We start from the raw sequence: 21,080 nt of genomic DNA on the forward strand, positions 1-21,080 counted from the left end.
TTAGCAAGAAAAACAATCTGATAATTAAATCTGACTGATCTTAATGGAAGAAAGAGGATGTCTAGTCTCTTTTCCCATGCTCTTTCTGGATGTGAGGAAGGTGCTTTCTCTCCAGTATCTCATGCAGATCTGTTTTCTGGCTGTCATGAGTCACTTTTCTATGTGTCATCTCTCTCCTGCTCCTGCTGTTCTTTTTTATTTTAATTCAGATGACAGGGCTGGTATTTGGCACCTTTTTTTTTTTTTTTCCCTGATGCCATTTGAAGTCAGTGAGAATCATTACCCCATTGCTTCTGTAGACATTGGATTAGGATCTACTGTGAGCCCTCTGGCATTTAATTAATTCTCTGGCTAAAAAGAAGTGATGTGGAATTAAGAGAGTTTCTTAAAAGTATAGCAAGCACTCTGAAGAGATTGTGACATACTCTGTGTGGCTGAGGACAGCAGGAGTGCAAAAGTAGGAATTCTGTCCTGTTTTCTCTACCTTCTGTTGGGCAAGCTTTGTACTGCCTTCCCCTTTGAAAAAATCTTGTAACTGTATAGAAAACTGGTGAGAGAAGGAAAAATAGCTGCATCTATCTCCGAAGTTAGATATTGACTTGGAGGAAAATGATTTGCAGTCTCTGGTAGCTGATCTGTCTGATGTTACCCAGGCTACTGTAACCTCCAGGACAGCTTTAGAGACAGACTGCCAGGAAATGCAAATCATTGATAGTTTGATCTAAGGGTAAATAGCTGTGGCTGTGGATCTCTGTCAAGATTAAAAAAAAAGAAGCACTTTGGATGTGTGCCCAGAACTTGAGGACCTCCTTGTTTGAGACAATCAAAATCAGTGTGTCCTAAATAGGGTTTGTTTAAAATAGCCTGTGATCTGTCCCATGTTGTTTGTTACTCAGCACAGATTTTCCTTTCTTATGTGCATGTCCATTTTTTTTTCTTGGATATCAATCACTAGTTAAATCATCAGTAGTTGGATAAGATACATGTGAGCAGCACTTTTTGTTCTTCCCCCAGTCCTTTCCCTGTTTTTTTTTTTACATTCTATCACTAGATTTTCAGCTGTGTATTTTTTAGTTGATGTACTGAGATGGCTGACTTAAAAATCCATTTTACCTTCTCTGTTCCCTAGTCTCCTGTAAAGTAGGAGGCACTGGGGAGATAATAGCTTTTAGTAAACAGCAGCATTGGTGGGTATTCAGGGATTTTATTCAACAAATGTGTTGGGACCATGGGAAATGCTACTATCACTCTCAGTAATACATAAAGGGTTTTTTTCCCCTCAGAAAATTGCAGCTACAGAATGTTCGTGGAGAGCTATTTGATACTGGCCAGAAAATATAACATGCTTCATAGGAGAATCAAATGCCTAGTTCTGCCTTCTGCAGGTGTCATGAGATACTGGCCAGAAAAATGTTTTGTAGTTTCACATACTCTGTTTATTTGAGTAGTGCAGTTTAAGTAGTCCGTTGTTGGTATCTGATCCTGTACCAGCTCAGACATTGCACTATGACAGTCTGGATCTGCTCCAGATGCCAACACTGATTATACAACTAAAAACGTATCACAAAGGCCTGTGTCCTGGTGAAGAATTACTTTAGGAAGTTCCACTATTGCCCTGTTGGTTGGACCTCTTTGTCAGGGCTGGGTGCCCTCCAGCTAGGACCAGTCTTTGGCAGTATAGCTTCCCTTCTTTAAAGAGATACTTTTTCCAGCCTGTTTGTTCAGCTTGGGTAGTCTGAAATAGCCTGATAACTGCACTGAAATATCTCCCTTACTGTTTGTGTTGCATGAAAAATTAGTCTCTTCTGCTTTTGTGAATTCCTCTCGTTCTCCACATTGCATTGAAAGATTGCTCTTGGTGCCTGAACAGGTGTGTAATTATGAGGGTTCGTACCCTTTTGTTCTTAATATTTAATCTATTTAAATCTATCTTTATTGGTGAGATTTGTGTTTGGAGCAGAGGTACCTTAGGAGTTCAGCTATTGCACTGCACAAAATGCTACCCACATCTGAATTCTTTTTTTTCTGTAATTTTATTTTTGAAACACGTATGTTTTTAGTAACACATGCGTTTGGTAATACACATGTAATTTGCAAGAATAATTCTTGTGCAAGTTTTTATTACCTGGATCTTTTAATGTAGCTTTTAATATTGACTGTTTTACCTCTACTGCACTTTGCAATTACTTGTACTGCAAATGGAGCATTGGTCATAGATTAGAATTACACTGTTGAAGACTCTGTGTAAGCATACTGAGACTTCTCAGTAATTTAATTCCTGTGTGATTTGTTTGACTTTCAGGATCCTTATCAAGGTACAATAGTATTAGCAACTGTGAAAGGAGACGTCCATGATATCGGCAAGAACATTGTGGGAGTTGTTCTGGGCTGCAACAACTTCAGGTAAAGAGAGTAACATCAGGTAGCTGGGACCATAGCTATCTAAGACTAGGTAATTAATGTATTAGGCTAGTTATGGTGATAACAGAAGTGAACATTTCTTGGGAACTTTCCTCTGTTCCCCAGGTTGTGGTTGGGAACACAGATCATACCAGGTATTATAATATTAATGGGAAAGTGAGAGGGGAAAATAGCGTCTTTCTTTAATACTTTTTTCCTAATTATTTGGCATCTGAGATAAATACAGATTAACATCAACTGCAATGTAGATGAGGGCATCAGTTTTGGTATTTGTTTTCTGTTAGGTAAATGTAATAAGTATGATGTCTTAAACATGCAAGTGTAATGTCTGAAGAAGCGAGATGCAATAATCGCCGTAGGCGAGGATGCATCTGGGTGGTACGCTGGGCAAAAAGAAGTCTTGGAAGATCCAAATGAACCTTCTAGTATATTTTTAAGGCTGTTAACTGTGAGGTTGTAAAGGCTCACTGGGATATGTGTTGTTAAATAATAAATGAGATTCTTATCCTATTTCTTATCTTCAAAAGATGGAACTTCAAGAAAAGTCAGCTCTTTCAGGACCAGTGTATGTGCAACAGGGTTGGCAACAGTGTTGGAATGAATGGTCACATTTCAGTCAGAGCCCTTTGTCAGATTATCAAATGTTGCACAAAGCTGAATCTGCTTTGGAACTCATTCTTACTGTTCATTCCTTTAGTTTTTATACTTCGGGCTGTATTTTGCTCTAAGAAAAATAGTATCTATAGTAAAATGCATTGGACTGAAGCCAGTAGCCGTGCTGTCTATATGCAGTATAGTCTCTTTTCTATTAAAATCTTGTTGATCGGTTTCAGGCTTTTTTGAACTTTATTGAGACTTACCGAAATGAAGCCATAGTGTTTTTTGTCACCAAGGCTGAATGAATCCAACAGGCTGGGGTGGCTTACTTGAAAAAAATAAGCGAAAGCCTTGGCAAGGGCTATGGTTAGTAGGAAAAAATACTAGCAAGGAGAGTGCAGTGTCTCATTTCATAAGACGTATCCTTTAATAGGGAAAAAAACCTTGATGTGAATCATCTTATGTTCCTGACATAAGATATGATGTCCACAAAACCTTTTCGTATTGCCCAAATAAGTTCAAAAATGCCACTGCTGTTGGTTAACCCCAGTGGGCCGCTAAGCACCACACAGCCGTTCACTCGCTTCTGACCAGCCATCCTCACTGGGTAGGGGAAGAGGAAGGGAATCATAAAAGAAAGAAATATTGTCATGGAGGTAAAAATGTTTATTAAAGTGAAGGAAAAGTGGAAGAAATGAGAAAGAAAAAACAGAACAAATGATACAAGGCAATCACTCACAACCTGCCTCTGGTAGACTGATGCCCATCCATTTCCTGAGCAAAAGATGGCCAACCTCTACTAAAGTCCTCCCTCTCCCTTTTTATTGCTGATTTTTATATGCTATGAAATATTTGGTTAGTTCGGGTAATCTGCCTGGTTTTGTCTACTCCCAGTCTCTTGTCCACCACCCAGTCTATTTGCTGGTGGGTTGGAGTGAGAAACAGAGAAGACCTTGATGCTGGACAAACATCAGTATTGTTTTTTTCACAGATCTAAAACACAATGCCATGCCAGCTGCTATGAAGAAAATTAACTCCCATCTCAGCCAAACTTAGTACAACCACGAAAAATTCATTAAAAAGAAAACAGCTTCTCATAGTTGAATTTTTTTTATGTACTGTATCACCTGGAACTGTGATGTATTGAAAAATTTTGTTAGATCTAGCAATGTTTTCTATATTAAAATTCCCAACATAGATCTTAAGTGAAACAAACGCACGCATCTCAATTTTAACTTCAGTTTTAGGTCATCATTTACAGTAAGAGCAATGTATTTGCCCTTCAGCAGAAATTTGACCTGTTTTTTTAAAGAATCTTGTATCATCTCACTTCTTTTCACAGAGTTATTGATTTAGGAGTCATGACACCATGTGATAAGATTTTGAGAGCTGCTATTGAGAACAAAGCAGGTACAGAGTGATTTCATTAGCACTCCTGAATTGTTTGATTTTAAACCCTACTTGCATTTTTTTTTTTTATTGCTACTCATTGCATTCCTTCACTGTCTGTGATTTGGTCAGGCTACCTTCAGATAAATCAGAACATCTGCGTTAACAACAGTCATCATTTAGTATTTGGCATTTCTGTGAAACTTAGCCTGAGGAATTGAAAACCTGTATCAAAAGTGTAGCTCCAAGAAAGGTGTTTTAATGTTTGTTTTACTGATGGCAGATGGCTAAATGGAGACTTGGAAATGTTAAATAACTTTGTGTTGGGTCTTAAATTGGTAAAAGAACTTGGCATTCAGTCTGCCAGATCAGTGAGTGTGAAATCAGGAATTAATTGTTCTAATAAATAATGAACTTTCTGAAAAAAGCTGCAATTGCTTTGAGACAGTCTATTACGTCTTGGAAAAGATGAATTGTGAGGAGCATAGGTGGTGGAGTTTGAAAGCGCTTGCTGTTTCTAAGAGCATAGCTTATAATTACTCTGTCTTATTTCCCTCCTCAATGCCAAACTTCTGACATTTGAAGCTTGCTAATCAGAAGTACTGTATATTTATTGCTGCAACTAGAGCAGTAGGTGTTGAGCAGCTGTGGAGACTGAGAAATATCTTAAACCGGGGATTTGGAACCACTTTCATTCTTGAAAGGCTTTCACTTTCTAATTAGGTCAAACTTGCTTCTAGACTAGCAGCTACCCTGCTTTTTATCTCACTCTCTGATGCATAAAGCTAGAAAGAAATTCTTCCTGTAATGATTTTTGTATCTTTCTACAGTGATTTGCTAAACCTTTTGTGTGTATGTGTGTGTTTGTAAATTTGTAATAGATATAATTGGCCTATCTGGTCTCATCACTCCTTCTTTGGATGAAATGATTTTTGTCGCCAAGGAAATGGAGAGGTTGGCAATAAAAGTACCTTTGCTGATTGGAGGAGCAACTACTTCCAAGTAAGATATTTCAGTTGGGAGGATGGGGAATGTGTATGAAACTAGTGTTAACTAGGGAAAAAAGAAAATATATTGTCATTTCTCTCTCTCTCAACACACGTACTGGTATGTATTTGCTTAAGACTGAATGTTATTTCTTTTATCAGAAGTCCTAGAATATAGAAGTAAAATGTAATTGGTACACAACAAATAATGGGTGTCTTAAATATTTCAATTTTGTGAGCGTCATGTATTTTGGAAGTGTGTGTTTTATGTGGAAGTAGTATATTTCCTTCCAAAGGTTCATATGCATATGCACATGAGTACAGTTCTATTCTTCTAAGGAGATGAATGATCATAGGATCATAGAACATGTTTGGTTGGAAGGGACCTTAAAGATCATCTAGTTCCAACTTGCTTGCCATGGGCAGGGACACCTCTCACTAGACCAGACTGCTTAAGGGCCCATCCAACCTGGCCTTGAACACTTCCAGAATCCTTCACGAAAGCGTTCTGAAAATGCAGGATTCTGAGGTTAGAAAGGACATGTTGACATCAGAGAGGTGTTATCTTTAAAAAGTGTATTTTCCTGGATCACTGTTCAGCACTGTGCTGGCTTGAGCCCCTAGTCCTGGTCAGACATGCTTATAGGGGATAAATTCTAGCTACTTGCCTTGAAGAAGTTACCATGTTGCTTTTGATAGACTGAGATTTTCTGTTGAGGTCTTGTTCTCTCAGATCTGTTCTAATGAAGCAATGCAGCTGCTATGATGTCCCGAAGAGCAGTATTGATAGCTCACTGACACCTACTATTAACATAACTACTGATGTGTTTTGGGCACATGTAACGGCCTTGGGTCACGCCTTGCTAACTGGTTTATGTACAGTGTACTTGAGTAGAATCATAGAATAACCAGGTTGGAAGAGACACACCGGATCATTGAGTCCAACCGTTCCTATCAAACACTAAACCATGCCCCTTAGCACCTCGTCCACCTGTGCCTTAAACACCTCCAAGGAAGGTGAATCAACCACCACCCTGGGCAGCCTGTTCCAGTGCCCAGTGACCCTTTCTGTGAAAATTTTTTTCCTAATGTCCAGCCTAAACCTCCCCTGGCGGAGCTTGAGGCCATTCCCTCTCGTCCCGTCCCCTGTCACTTGGGAGAAGAGGCCAGCTCCCTCCTCTCCACAACCTCCTTTCAGGTAGTTGTAGAGACAGCTCAGGAGACTGCAGAGATTGTTTCTTGCACAACCAGAAGCTATTGCTTTCTTTATCAGGGCAGCACATACTGTAGCAGAAATATTAGCTCAATGTATTCTGTATATTTTGCCTGAGGAGATCATCCTATAATTTGACAGACAATGTAAAGTAGGATCACTATCTGTCTTTATTGGACCTGTAGTTATCATACAAGGTTAACTGTATCTTTTTTTTTATTCTTCTCCATATGAGCCGTCTTTTTCTGTGGCTTTGATATGGAGAACAAACATGGACCTTTTTTTTTTTTTCTTAAAAAAAAGAGAGGAGAAGAAAAGGGCTTTATTCTGTGTGGAGGTCTTAGGACATCCCTTTCTTCATGTCTTTTTAGTGCTTGTATAGAGGGCATTGTGGCCTAGTAATTGATGTCAAATAATCAGCATCAAACAATTTTGCAGAATTTACTCATAGAGATCAATGTAGCCAACAGCAAGGCAGCACTAATTTTATCCTTAAATATGGAAATTATTTAAGAACATATGTATAATTCTGTATACATAAAATAATTTTAGTCATGTGAACTGTATTTAAATATGTATTTATGCATATGCCCAGATACATACTATTTCTATAAAATATATGCCAAGTAAAGATATTCTTTATGGAAGACTGGATTGATAGTATATATTTTGTGTTACTTCCACAGTCTTAAATTTAACCTCATGTTTGCATTCTGGAAGGTTGTATACATGTCAGAGGTTGCTCAAAATGAACCGTTTTCGCTTTTTCTTTATAATAAGTAGACATGATTATTTGGAATAAGGAGACCATAAGGCTGGAAAGTGGGATTAGTTTGAATGAGAGAGGGGCTGGATATTGCGTCCAGAATCCACATAATAGAGTTTCTTCATGACTTAACAGTAATGATGATTGCATTCTTACCATACAGCTTTGGTAAATTTAGATGCTGACAAATAGTAGTGACAGTTTTGTTGTGGTAATGTTTATTTTTTGAAAAATACAAAACATGTGCTGGTTGACACAGTGCCATTGTAAGACCATGCCCTGTTTGTTGCCTTTGTACCTATCAAAACAGAAGATAAAATATCTTTTTTCTAAAAAAAATAGAGCTGCCAAGATCAAAAGTGCGTTGCATAGAAGCAAATTAAGATGATGCTGGACAGTCGGTCACACGGCTGTGTTGCACGGTCGTTGGTAACCTCCATGGCCAAGTGCTTTAAATATACAAGAGAAACTGAAGAAAAAGGAGATCTTATCTTTTTAGTGGAAGATTGCTTCCTGGATTTTAATTTAAATGAATTTGAAAAACAGTGTTTGACCTTTGCACTCAAGAAAGCAAACTGAACTTTGGACTGCAAAGTCTTCAATCCTGCTCTTGCTTGCAGTTTGCCAGGACTCTGAGCCACATGCGTAGCCACCTGCATTTCATGTGATTGATAAGGCCTCAGTTTATGGCTCCATACTCTAATTTGATCAACAAAGTACTGTAATATAAAAGTAGTGATTCTTCACTATTTTCTGAAGTATTTCAGTGGGGACTGGATTGTGAGTAAATGCTAAATAATTGGATTAATTGGGAGGTTTTTATGTGAATGACTTCACTAACCAAGAAGGTGCTAGTTTGTAATATTTATTGACCACTGACAGAATTCCTTCTTCAAGTGAGTAAAGGGCGTATGCCTCCAGTTTTGAAGTAGAGCATAGTAGAAATGGAATAATCATCACTGAAATATGTTAAATGTTAATCCATAGATCCAGAAAGTAGCCTGTGGGAGGGGAAAAATGTAAGAGGAGCAGAAAAATTAGAATAAGAATTGCTAGGTTTTTAGTAGGCTTAGTTTGGAACATTTCTCACGGAAATTAGTTCTGAGACTCAAACTAATGAGATGCTGATTTTCAGTCAGCTGCTAAGACATTGAGGGAATATGAGTTGGCACGTTATTTATGAAGCATTCTGATACTCTGAAGAAAAGTGTTTATGTACCTATTATTAAAATCTGTGTTTAATCATCCATGCATAGCAGATGGATGAATTACTTTCTTCTTTTGAAGTTCTGGTCTATACATTAAGTTAAGATTTATTTTGCTGGGTGTTTTGTCTGGCTGGGATTTTTTATGTTGTTTCAGTTGGGAAACACTCTCTCTTTTTCTTTTTCATTTAAGAACACACACAGCTGTTAAAATTGCCCCACGATATAGCGCACCTGTAATTCACGTCCTGGATGCATCCAAGAGTGTTGTGGTTGTAAGTTCTAAATCAGTTTCTCATCCATGCAAAAACATATGCCCTGTTTTTCTGTTGTGCCTCTCACCCTTTTCTCTAAGGCTTAATATTATGGCAGAAAATTGAAGAGGCATGACAAGAGACCAGATCCTAAACTACTATTGCTTATTTTTTATACTGCCACGTGGTTACCTCTTCTGACTTGTGTCGTGTATTGTCACAGGATATGTTTATTTAAATGCCATTTTTCTATGAAGGGTGATGTGATTCACTTGAGTGCTTGATTGTAGAATTGAGATGTTTTCTAGTGAAAAGTGATGGGGTTAGATGTCATCCACTATTCTCTCTGGTTTGGATATATTTCTGAAGTTAGTGATACAGGAACATTAGTTCTATGAAACATCTGGCTGGGGTTTTCTGAGATGGATGCTCCCTCTTTCAGATGAATGGGTAGTCTTAGCTGGTACATACTTGCTGGAAAGAAGTAGGACAAATTGTGTGGTTTCTACGACTATTCAGTCTCTGAAGTCTTAGAGTATTCTCCTCTCAGGTCTTTCCAGAGCCAGACTTGACTCTGCTAATATCACGTGTGTAGTAGGGCAGTACTCTTAGTAATAATCATATTCTTAAATATGTTGTGAATCTAGTTTGCAGATTGGTAGTAAGGCTTAGTTTAGCTCTGTCAAATGTAATTGGAAATAAGTCTGAAAGACTGATAGCTTAGTCTGAATTTCATATTCACTCCTTACTATGGCATGTTGCAGTATGTACTTAGTGCTTTCTCTTTCGTTTTTTTCAGTGCTCCCAGCTCTTAGATGAAAGTGTAAAGGATGATTTCTTTGAAGAAATATTAGAAGAATATGAAGAAATTAGACAGGAACACTATGAGTCTCTCAAGGTACAAATGTGATTGATTTAGTTTCTTCTCTTGTTTCAAGTGGCTGGTACTTGCCTCATAAATAACTCTCAGTTTCAGCTCCTTATGAAAACCTTGAGGTATATTTGAGCTGATTTAAAACATGTAGTAGGATTGATGGAAAACTTCCAGCAGTGCTTGAAGTCTAATTTTCTGACCCATAAAGGAAAATTCTGCATGAGTGTAATGCATGCCTGGAAAATTCTTTATTGTCCACAGTGTGCAGTCAGTGGTATCATGGGGCTGGCAGTCATGTCAGTTTAACCAACCTTCAGGAGACCAATGTAGCTGGAAACAAGGAGCTACACTGGGATAACTAAAGTGGCTCTGGTTGCTTTTGCTAGTATTTATATTACCGCACACTCTATTGGGTTTTTTACAATACTACACTTTCCTTTAGTGATAATATCATTTAGGTTAGGGATCTAAGCAGTCTCAGAGTCGAGAGCTGAAGCTGCAATTTTAGGAAAGTGAAGAGAAAGAATGAAGGAACAAAATATGAAGACTGACTGTGTGAATTAACACTAGGAAACAAATAACATGACTCCTCTGAGGTTGTCTTTGTAAATAAACACAGAAGCAAGCTGAAAGTGATCTGGCTCTTACCTGGTGTCTTGAAAAAGATAAGCATAAAGCTTATCACCTCCCGCTGAGAATGTTTGGCTTGACCAAGTTTAAGACTGTCTTTGCACAGGGAACCAGTCCACTAAGCTGAGATCAGCGAGTACAGCACTCTTCTTTAAGCAGAGGTCAGCAGTGAATTCATGACGCTTAATGAAGTTGCTATAAATTTCCCATGCCTTTCAGAAGAGCTCGTAATCTGCCCAGAGACGTGCTGCAGTCACTGGTGGTGATGTCTTTGTGAAATCAAACTTTATGTCTGTACAGGAAAGAAGATACTTGTCTCTACAGCAAGCTAGAAGAAAAGGTTTTCATAATGACTGGTTATCAGACCATAAACCAGGTCAGTTTAAATGTTGCTGTTGGCTATTGTTGCTTTATTTTATTTTATTTATTTAGTAATTATATATTTTTAATTAGATTATGCTTCATTAAACTTCAGGATATAGTAGCATTTTGTTAGAAAAGATGTAACAACTTGAGTGAATTGGTGTCTCTCTGAGCCAAGATTTTTTTTTTTTTTTTGGCATAAGTTTGTGTGTCCTCTTTCTGCCAATTAATATTTAATTAAAAAATGGGGAAAAAAGTCCTAATCAAGAGAAGTTTAATACTGGCTTCACAAGGTAATGTTAGACTGGCTCATTATGTTGCACACTTTACTATACCCCATTTAGGGAATGCATGTTGTGACATGGCATTTTTATCAAACTCCTCACACTTTTTTCTGCCCTTCCCTCATCAGTTTCTGTACAAGTTTGTTTTGATTTATTTTTTAAAAAAATATTAGAGACTAGAAGTATAAACATAATGGCACAAAAAGTCCATTCCTGCAGCGACATTAACACTTCAGTGCTTTCTGTCTTTTCATTTGAAAGACTCGACAAGATGCTAATTTTCAATAACTCATCTTAATAAAAGCTGTGTTGTAAAGTATTGAGCAGGGCAAACAAAAAAAGTGGGAAGTTTGTATCTTCCTCATATCATAGGTCCATAGGTGATTTTTTTTAATCACATTGTAAGTGTAGAGTATGGTATAATTTGGGAACGATGTGGCCGCGGGAATTCTAAGGCAATTGCTTTGGAAGAGGTCATTTGCACTGGTGGAGGCTTGTGAGCATCAGTTATGCTGCACATGTAGGAGCAGTATTAAATTATTCTCATCATGTGAGATTGTACTTCTGATTCCTACAGTTAAACCGAAATTCATTGGCACAAAGGTCTTTGAAGATTATGACCTGAAGAGCCTATTAGAATACATTGACTGGAAGCCTTTCTTTGATGTCTGGCAACTTAGGGGAAAGTATCCCAACCGGGGATTCCCTAAAATCTTTAATGATAAAACCGTAGGTGAGTATTGAAATTGTGTTTACTTCATCTAAATAATACTGACAGACCTGCCATGCTGCATTAAGGTTCTGTATGTTTTGAAATATGTAGAAATAGTGAAAACCCATGGAAACTTTATGTTGCTGAAATAATTTCTGTAAAGCAACACTTAACTGAATCAAGTGTTTGCAAGTGAGGCTGAAAAACAAATGGGGAAAAATGCTTAATAATCTTTTTTAGTATTCACCTGCCAAAACAAAGGGAGATGTTTTAATGACAGAAAATAGCAGCAGAACGCTTGATTTATCTATATCCCCATTGTGAGTGAAGATGCAAAGAGGGCTCTGTCTCCTTTTGAAACTATTCAGTAGGCCTTGAAATACATGATGAAAACTGCAAGCGTGACACCGAAGTCGATAGTCCTGGTCTGTTCCACTGTGGCAGTGTAGGTGCACACACATGTTCTCTGTTGCTCATTCTGTTCTGTGTTCTCTGCCTCTACTAGAATAGTGTTGGCTGAAACATGCGGGTTTGTTTTTTCAAGATATATGTTGTTACAGCTGCATAGACATAATGACACTGCTATCTCTCTGTATGCTGTTGCTGACAGATTGTTGCAGTCATGAGAGAATTTATGTGGAAAATGAAAAATGAATCAAACTTCAGCAATTTTTAAGTCCTTTTAACCACTTGTGGAAAACATGCCTTTTCTATAGGGTTCTCTTTTTCTTTTTTGGTAGGTGAAGAAGCAAAGAGAGTTTATAATGATGCTCAGAATCTACTGAAAACATTGATTAATCAAAAGAAATTACAAGCCAGAGGAGTAGTTGGGTTCTGGCCAGCTCAAAGCATTCAGGATGATATCTATTTATATGCTGTAGAAGAGGCAGTGGGATCTTCAGAACCAATAGCAAAATTTTATGGCTTGAGGCAACAGGTACAATGACAGAACATTTGTGAAATAAAGTGATTTTTTTTTTCTTGAATTGCAAGAATGTAACAGAAGTGCTCTGTTAAAATCTGTGCAGAAAATGGTTGTCTAATCTGTCTGCATTGGTTGTCTTGCTGTTTCTTTCAGTAATAACAAGATCTTGTTAATATTGACCTAGGTATTTGTATTGTAGTAATAGTAGTAGTTGTCCAAAATGCTTTATAGGTTTGACATCTTCTGATATGATGTGCATTTTTGGTCTTGATTTTAATATTTAGGAAGACTTAAAACACTATACTGTATAAATTCATCACATGGATCCTGTGTCCTAAATCAGAACCTAATGAACCTTAATTCTGTAGTATCCCTGCCTTAGATGAGAAATTCTGCTTGAATGTGTTAAAGGTTAAAACCACTTACAATTAAAATACCTGGAAAATAAAGCTCAGTGGAAATAAGTGGTTTTGATAGTCTTAATTTTTATGTAAAATTCCCCATATGAAGAGGCAGTTTAGAATTGTTTAGTTGGCTGCTAATTCTGGTAGAGAATCATTATTTTAAGTATTCAAGTGTGAATCATACTTATCAAGGTTTGCATATATTTTAATAAATGAAACATTTTCAAGATGCTCTCTGTCTCCCTCTTAGAACCTTCTGACTTGGCTTCTTCATAATTCACATATTCAGAGTCAACTGATGTGGCAGAAGCAAATTTAACAGACACTTAAATTTTGGGAGTATGGTATTCTGTGAGGATAGTCCTGTGCCAGTATTCCAGAACTGGACTAAGAAATACTTGACTTCAAGTTTGTCCGTTCCAGTTCCCTGCAACGGATTATCTGTTGAGTGAAGATGCATCAAGTGTATCTTGACAATCCATGGCAGATGTTTATATAGACACTTCTCACAGGGATTTATGTAGGGCTGTTCCAAGGCCTTACTGCCTAGTTAAACATTTTGATACCTCTTGTAAATCAAGTTTACTACGGTTTCTTTTCCTAGCCTTTTCCTATTGTTCTCCCAGGGGGATTATCTGATTTGATGTTCTTGTAATGGTTTTTACTATTGGAATACTGTTATTGTTCTTACTTGTCTTATGTTCTTTTATTCCTCATTTGTTTAGGCTTTTCTCAAAAGTTAAGGCTATGAAAGTCTGGACTTTATGTATTTTAGCTGCATCTCTTTCAATCTTCTGTACATAGTAATTCAGCAGAGACTTCACCAGAGCAAAGTAGAAGAGAATGATTGTCGCCTGTTTCTTAAATAGAATGTTATTTTTAGGTCACAGAGTCCTGTCTGTGATAGGGGCACTGTTATGGATATGATGTAAATCTAAAAGTTGGAGGTGCATTTAGTATTTTCATAACTGTAGTAATTATGAAATAACCTTAAAATTACTGTAGATTTCACCTGTATGGAAAAGGAACTTTTCTTCAGTTTTATGGTACTTTCTATAACCTATTAAGTTATAGAAACTAGGAAAACAGTTGACCATTTTTTGTTGTTTTTCAGAGGCTGGGGGGGTTGTGTGTTGTTTTTTTTAAACTGCAATTTGGAACAGATGGAAGGCATTGTTAAAATTTTTTCATAGAATAAGAAAACTTGGAAAAGAATCTTTGGCCAAGTGATAGCCATGAAATAACTTTTATCTTTCTGTAAGTTGGGTGGATTTAAAAGAACTATGCCACTTCTTAAATAGCAATCATGTTACCATGATGAATAGGCTGATACAATCCTCAACTGTAAAACATCTTGTTTGACACTATGGCCAGTGCTCATCCACCTCATTCTATTCACTTTTTTCCATTTTAGAAAAGGATCCAGTAAGCAGGATACTTCCTGTCTGCATAAACTCACTTGAACCTTGCTTGGGATTCAAACTTTCAGTAGTAATAGATGTATTTTGTTTGTACTTGCATGTGGCTAATGCAAACCTGCATCCTGAGGTGCTGTGTTGCGTAGGTTAAGTGGAGTGCAAACTATCAACTATCAGTTTAGGCTAGACGTTAGGAAAAAATTCTTTACAGAAAGGGTCATTGGGCACTGGAACAGGCTGCCCAGGGAGGTGGTTGATTCACCTTCCCTGGAGGTGTTTAAGGCACGGGTGGATGAGGTGCTGAGGGATATGGTTTAGTGTTTGATGGGAACGGTTGGACTCGATGATCCGGTGGGTCTCTTCCAACCTGGTTGTTCTGTGTGTGTGATTCTGTGTGTGTGAAATGTGGAATTGTGCTAGAGATGGAAAATTCCTCCTCTGACCCAGTGGTTAGCATAAGACTGTTCTTTCTTTTGTAATATTTTGTCTGCAGAAGAAGCTGTTAAATCTTACTAGCTGTAAATAGAAGTGAAACTTTCTCTGTACTTGTTCAGCACAGCATCTCTGTCCCTTGACATTTTGTTCTTCAGTGATCCAAACACCCTCAGTTTAAGAGAGGTGTTTTCTTTTAATTCAAGTACAAGAAAGTCATCGTGGTTCAAAGACTAGTAGGGTGTTTGTCAGGAATGCCTTAGGACCATTAGTTTTAAAAATATTCATCTTTAGCTTAATAGTGCACTAATACTTAAAATGTACTTTTTAATGTTCTGATTTATTGCACTACTTTTGTTACTTTAGGCTGAAAAGGACTCTGCCTGCACAGATCCATATTACTGCCTCTCAGACTTCATTGCACCACTGGATTCTGGCATTTGTGACTACTTAGGCCTGTTTGCTGTGGCCTGCTTTGGTGTAGATGAGTTATGCAATGAATTTAGGAAACAGGATGATGAATACAACATCATAATGGTAAAGGCTCTTGGGGATCGACTAGCAGAGGTATGAGGTTGTGTTTCCTTGCAAATTACGTGACTGTGCACTTGATTTGCTTGACAAGTTGCTGTTTTAAGTTTTAGTATAAACTTAAGCTGTTGCCTGTGATGTATGCTCTGCATAAAATCTGAAAAGGAATTGGTTCTACTAAAATTGTCTTGAGAGTCCTCTTCAGAGCCAGAGGAGACTCGGCTACCCATACCTTCCAGCTGCAAAAGGGTCTCTGAGCTCTTTATGAGGGTCTTGATGATTGACAGAATTTAGTAAATTTTAAAACAAAAGTGTTTAAAAAGAAGTATCTTTTAAAATCTTGTTTTATCTACACGAGAATATGTTTGGAACCAGGTATGACCTGCTGATTATATTCTTGAATTGCAGACATGCCTTCTGCTGGGTGCAAGGGTGCAAATCTTTTGACTTAATGTGTGTGAGGCTTAGACAGACATGCTTTTACAGCTCTAACTAGAGTGGTTTATGAAATGCCATCCCTTTCCCCGCTCTGTCCCCATCTGCCTGCCCTCATGCTTACACCTGAGAAACTGTGTTAAACTTACAGCAGCTTTGGTGCAATGCAAGTGGGGTAAGCTCTACTTGTGTGTTTCAAGCAATAACAGAGTTTTAGAAATTATTTTTAGATGCCATCTGAAGATATTTACTGAAGTGGAAGTTTCTCCTGAAGGCAACCAGTGCTGGCAAGATAGTGTAAGCTGTAAAAAAAATTAAGAAGAGCTGTTGCCCACTTTCACTAATGGAAAGGTCCTCTGCTAAAAAGAGCAGTGGCACTTACTTACAGCTGATACTGTCACAAATAGAAGAATGATGTGGCCTTTCATAGTTAAACCTGGATGAGATGTCCACAGAATCAAGACATACTGACTTTAGTGCTTTAATGATATATCACTACCATAGGCTAATGAATTTCATCTTTTCCAGTTACTTGTCCATATCTTTACCTCACTGACTATGTAGGATTTTTAAAGAAGGGTATCCCCAAGAACCCAACCTTTGTCTCCCAATAAGAAAAAGCTAAACCACTTAAATTAGCAAAATAAGTATTGTGTGTGTATTTTAACACTATAAAATTGCTCAGCTATGTTAAGAGCTCCTTTAAAAATTAAAATGAGAATGGGGAGAAAGTCTCTATCATTGTTAGTCTTCATCAATTAGCTGTTGCATCAGTCTGCACAAATTAAAATAAAAATAAAATTTTGCACTCTATTCCAAGGCATTTGCTGAGGAGCTCCATGAAAGAGTTCGAAGGGAATTCTGGGCTTACTGTAGTACTGAGCAACTAGATCTCTCTGACTTACGCAGAATTAAATATGAAGGAATTCGCCCTGCCCCTGGATATCCATGCCAGCCTGACCATACAGAAAAACTCACAATGTGGAAACTTGCAAACATTGAGGAAACAACAGGTACCTCTGTCTGCTCTACTGAGATTCTTAAACTGGTTTTATGTGAATGAAAGATTGAAATGCCAACAAAAGAGTAAACTGGGTGGTGCGTAGCTACAATAAAAAACAAACTGAAGTGGTTCTGGGAGTTGTTGTCTTCCCCTTTTCATTGCCATTTTCATTTTGCCTCATTTAAGGAAGCATTTGCAAAATATTGACAGTGCTTCTGGTGAAAGAGTTATGTCCCTAATTAGCGTAGCGCATGCAAACAGGGTTCTGCTGCACAGAGAAAAATTCTAGCATCCTTATGGTTGCAAGAAGACATTCTAGATATAAACAGGAAAAAGTCAATTCAGCAGTGTATTTCCTGGTCCACACAATCTTTGAGATGGTAGCTCTTAAAAAAGCAATGAATTTCATTTGTTTCCTAAGATATTTTACATGTCAGACATTTCACTGCTGCTTCTACAATTCTAAAAAATCCTTCCTGTGTTTCAAAACCTCGTTACCTGTTTTATTTGCCAAAATGTCCAAGTTTTTTTCCGTCACACTGTACACGTTACTCTACAGTAATACTGTAATGAAGGTCTGCAGTATATTTAAAGCTATGTGATTTTTTTTTAATAGATAACAAATGGAAAACAGTTATGGTTTTAGTTCATCTGGAAGCTTTTTGGGTTTTGCATTTGCCTAAAGCTGCCCAACAAAAAAAAAGGCTCTGAATTTATGCTTATTTTTCAATTCAGAGAATTTTTCATTTTCTTTTCCAGGAATTGGTTTAACTGAGTCACTGGCAATGACACCTGCTTCTGCAGTTTCTGGCCTCTACTTTTCCAGTTCCAAATCCAAATATTTTGCTGTTGGCAAGATATGTAAAGATCAGGTAACTTGGACTGTCCATTGTGGTAATGTTACAGCATTCAAAAAACACCTAATGAGCAGATGTTAAGAAAAAAATACTGTAAAAAAGAAAAGCTGGAGTTTCCCGATCATCACCAAATTTTGTCATCCTTTTGCAGGTTGAGGATTATGCACGGAGGAAGAACTTGTCTGTGGCAGAAGTGGAGAAATGGCTGGGACCCATTTTGGCGTATGATACTGAATAACTGTGACACTTGTGGGTGAACTTTTTTTTTTTTTGATGGCCAGAAGAAACAAGAAAATCATTCCGACTGAAAACAGCTTTCTCCCATCCATTCCCAATAGCTTGTCTGATTTTTTTATAGTTTTTGATCAAGTAACTTATGTTTCAGATTTGCCCTGCGCTCTTTGCTTGGGACCATGAATGCATTGTGGATCTCTTGGGCATAGTGATATGCTTTTATTTATTTTTATTTCTTCCACAAATACTCCAGCTGAGAGCTAGATGTAGGGTGAGATGTGGAAGCTGCATAGCCCTCCTGTCCTGAGGAAGACTTTGAAATCAGGGGCAAGAATTTCTAGCCCATTGGCTGGGGATATACATAGAACAGTATTTGACTTTTGTTATTTCGATGTTTTGGCAAGTCCAGGTACAGCAATGCAATGTGCTTTTTATGTAAAGTCAGCAAAGGTTTTATAATGAGTGATCAAGAACAACTGAAGTACAACAGATCTCCTTTTTTAAAAGGTCTTGTTATTGGGAACACATGTTGGTCTCTCTGGATTATGTCAGGTTTTTAAATTACTTTGTGATTATGATTGTGGTTAGAACTATCAAAATAGTATGATGTACTGGAACAATATCAGAGATGCTGTATTATGACAGAACATGAAATAGGATGACTGACCCCGTAGGGTTGTGCATCTCATGCTTCGCCTTCTTTCAGCAAACAGTCTTACTCTGTATGAAGGGTAATGGTACTTCCTGTATTACAGGTAAGTTCTGAGGGTTAATTCGTATTTGAACAGTCTTTTCTGTGTGAAGAATCAGAGAGAAGCATAATTGTTAGAATAGACTGAAAGCTTGGAGCTAATACTTTAAGCTTTTGGCCACCTGAATTTTAAAAACATATAGTAGCAATACTATCATAAGTAACAGTTAATACCATAGGCTTGTTCAGATTTAACTCTTGAGTGAGCTAACTGTTCATAGCTTTTAATAACCTCTGGAAAGTGCCTCAGGTATTATTTAAATGCTAATTTGGTAAAATATTGTGACAGAAACCCCTAGTTTTTCTTGTCTCTAATTGTAAAGAAAAGACCAATATTGTAAGGAGAATGTTCTTATAAATAGTTTATCTGTAATCTATTAATAGCTATATAATTTTTGTAATGTCTTCATCTGACTTTATGCTAAAAGAATCATCTTGTATCAACAGTTTAATAAAGGTTAAGCTGTCAATGGAGTTATCCTATTAGAATCCTTTAAATTGCAATAATAAAATGTGTGCAATAGTCTGAACAGATAATGTCAAAATTAATATGCACATTGTACCATGAATCTGAAAGTATAAAGGTTGCTATGGGGTTTTTAAAGTAGTTGAGTGTGTTCTTAACGGAATGTTTTAGAATGTCTCATCCTTTAATGACTTACAAAAATAATTTCTAAATGGATGTCTCTCTCCCCCTTCCCTGTCTGTAGGGACTTGAGACATGTCCTTGTTGATCAGCTGATTCTTGTAGGTGGAATGATTCCTCAGCAGAATGCGTTTTTATATTGCCAGGGAAAAAAAAATAAAATCTTAGTATAAAGGAAAACTTGCTCCTGAAATATGTAGCCTGTAGAAACTGAAGTATTCTTTGTTTTCTTTTTGATATTTTGATACTTACGCTGTTGCAAATCAATTTAATGCTTGGAATATCTCCTCTCCGCCATTCTTCCATATGCTTATATTTTGAAGCTGAGTGCCTCATTAATCTCAAATTTGGAGTGTCTGAATGAGGTCAAAGTTTGACTTGCACAGCTTGGTTAATTTATTTTCCTGAAATCAGCAGCTCATAGTTCAGCCAGTGCAGCTTTAACAGACTCAGACTGATGGAGCAGTAGGTGTGCTGCTGTATAACAGTGGTGGTTCTACCTTGTGTACTAGCAAAGGGTGTCGATTGGTGTGCAATTACTTTGTCCCTTCATACATGGCACTATACACCGATAATGTTCTTCATCTTTGCCTGCAGAGCTTGTCATAAGAACCTGTTTGGAAGAATTACTCATGGTAATAATGTGAATGTTTTTACCTTGGACAGTTTCTTTAGAAGTTTGTTAATTTAAATTGTCAGTGGACACTTTGGATAAGACTGGGAATTAGCATTCTTCTCTCCATAACAAGAGTAAATTATAAAGAAAAAGGGTTTCATAGTTCTACTGGGTAAGAATATTTCATTTCATGAAACTGTAGTGAAAAGACATGATAGGAATATACCTCTTCAAAGTGATGAAATGATGTGGATACTGTCCAGGAAAGATGGACAGTTCTAAAATGCATGAAAGATTTGGTTTTGTGGTGCTTTTCTAAGTACTGCTAACAAAGGTACAAGATGTAAGAGGTGATGAAAAATTAACAATGCCTTGTAAACAATTCTGGTTTAATTCTTGTGAATAATTTACTTTGGATACTGATTTTTTTTTTTCCTGTAAGTCAGGCCAGCAGCCTGGTGATCAAATTGAGGCACATAATTTATGGGTGTGAGGAGGGAGTAGTATCCCTAAACCTGCCTCTCAATTCTGAGGTCTGTTTGCTAATCCTGGGAAAATTGCAGCACATTTTATTTTGGGATGGGGGTGCTACCATAGATCAGACCATTTCTTAAAAAAAAAACAAACCTCACATTTATTTGTGCTAGTATTGAGTCTTTTTGACAGCTTCCTGATGCAATTTGAATCTTCTGCTTCCTTATTTAACAACATAAACGTCAGTACACCCTTTCAGTTCATTTCTGCTCTTTAAAACATGAGGGATCCACAGAAACTGAGGGAAATGGTGAGTGCCTTTGAGGCAGAAATATTAACTTTTACAAGTCTTGCTATTCAGAAAAGGGTTTGTTTACTTGTAACTGTAGCTGGGTTTCATTAAATGCTCTTAGAAATCTTTAGTTGAGTTACCCGAATATGCCATGAAAAAGTGGATTCAGATCTTAAAAGAGTTTGAAGAGCAAGAAAAAAAGTAACTTCATGATTAGTTCAGGAGGGTCATTCCATACAGTAACCGCAGCATGTGTTCTCAGTCACTGGAGAAATAATGCCTGTGTCCTCAATTATCATAGCCTTGTCATGGCAGAGTGTCCCCAGGAAGTGGACAACTTTTATTTGTTTCAGTCTGGCCATCAACTG

At 37.3% G+C, this 21,080-nt stretch overlaps 1 protein-coding gene across 2 annotated transcripts in view; it reads left to right on the forward strand.

The window, feature by feature from the left end:
• The window catches only part of MTR (5-methyltetrahydrofolate-homocysteine methyltransferase), a 52,682-nt gene extending 34,075 nt beyond the window's left edge, over window positions 1–18,607 (forward strand). For both annotated transcript variants that reach the window (XM_069852343.1, XM_069852344.1), the window contains exons 22-33: window positions 2,303–2,403; window positions 4,361–4,428; window positions 5,289–5,409; window positions 8,771–8,852; window positions 9,631–9,729; window positions 10,636–10,711; window positions 11,560–11,715; window positions 12,435–12,631; window positions 15,240–15,440; window positions 16,660–16,852; window positions 17,602–17,714; window positions 17,851–18,607. In XM_069852343.1, the coding sequence (XP_069708444.1) occupies window positions 2,303–2,403; window positions 4,361–4,428; window positions 5,289–5,409; window positions 8,771–8,852; window positions 9,631–9,729; window positions 10,636–10,711; window positions 11,560–11,715; window positions 12,435–12,631; window positions 15,240–15,440; window positions 16,660–16,852; window positions 17,602–17,714; window positions 17,851–17,937 (1,494 nt within the window). In that variant the 3' untranslated portion in view covers window positions 17,938–18,607. The remainder of the gene's footprint in view (window positions 1–2,302; window positions 2,404–4,360; window positions 4,429–5,288; window positions 5,410–8,770; window positions 8,853–9,630; window positions 9,730–10,635; window positions 10,712–11,559; window positions 11,716–12,434; window positions 12,632–15,239; window positions 15,441–16,659; window positions 16,853–17,601; window positions 17,715–17,850) is intronic.
• Window positions 18,608–21,080: the final 2,473 nt, after the last annotated feature.

Source organism: Phaenicophaeus curvirostris, chromosome 2, assembly GCF_032191515.1.
Source record: "Phaenicophaeus curvirostris isolate KB17595 chromosome 2, BPBGC_Pcur_1.0, whole genome shotgun sequence".
Lineage (NCBI taxonomy): Eukaryota > Metazoa > Chordata > Aves > Cuculiformes > Cuculidae > Phaenicophaeus > Phaenicophaeus curvirostris.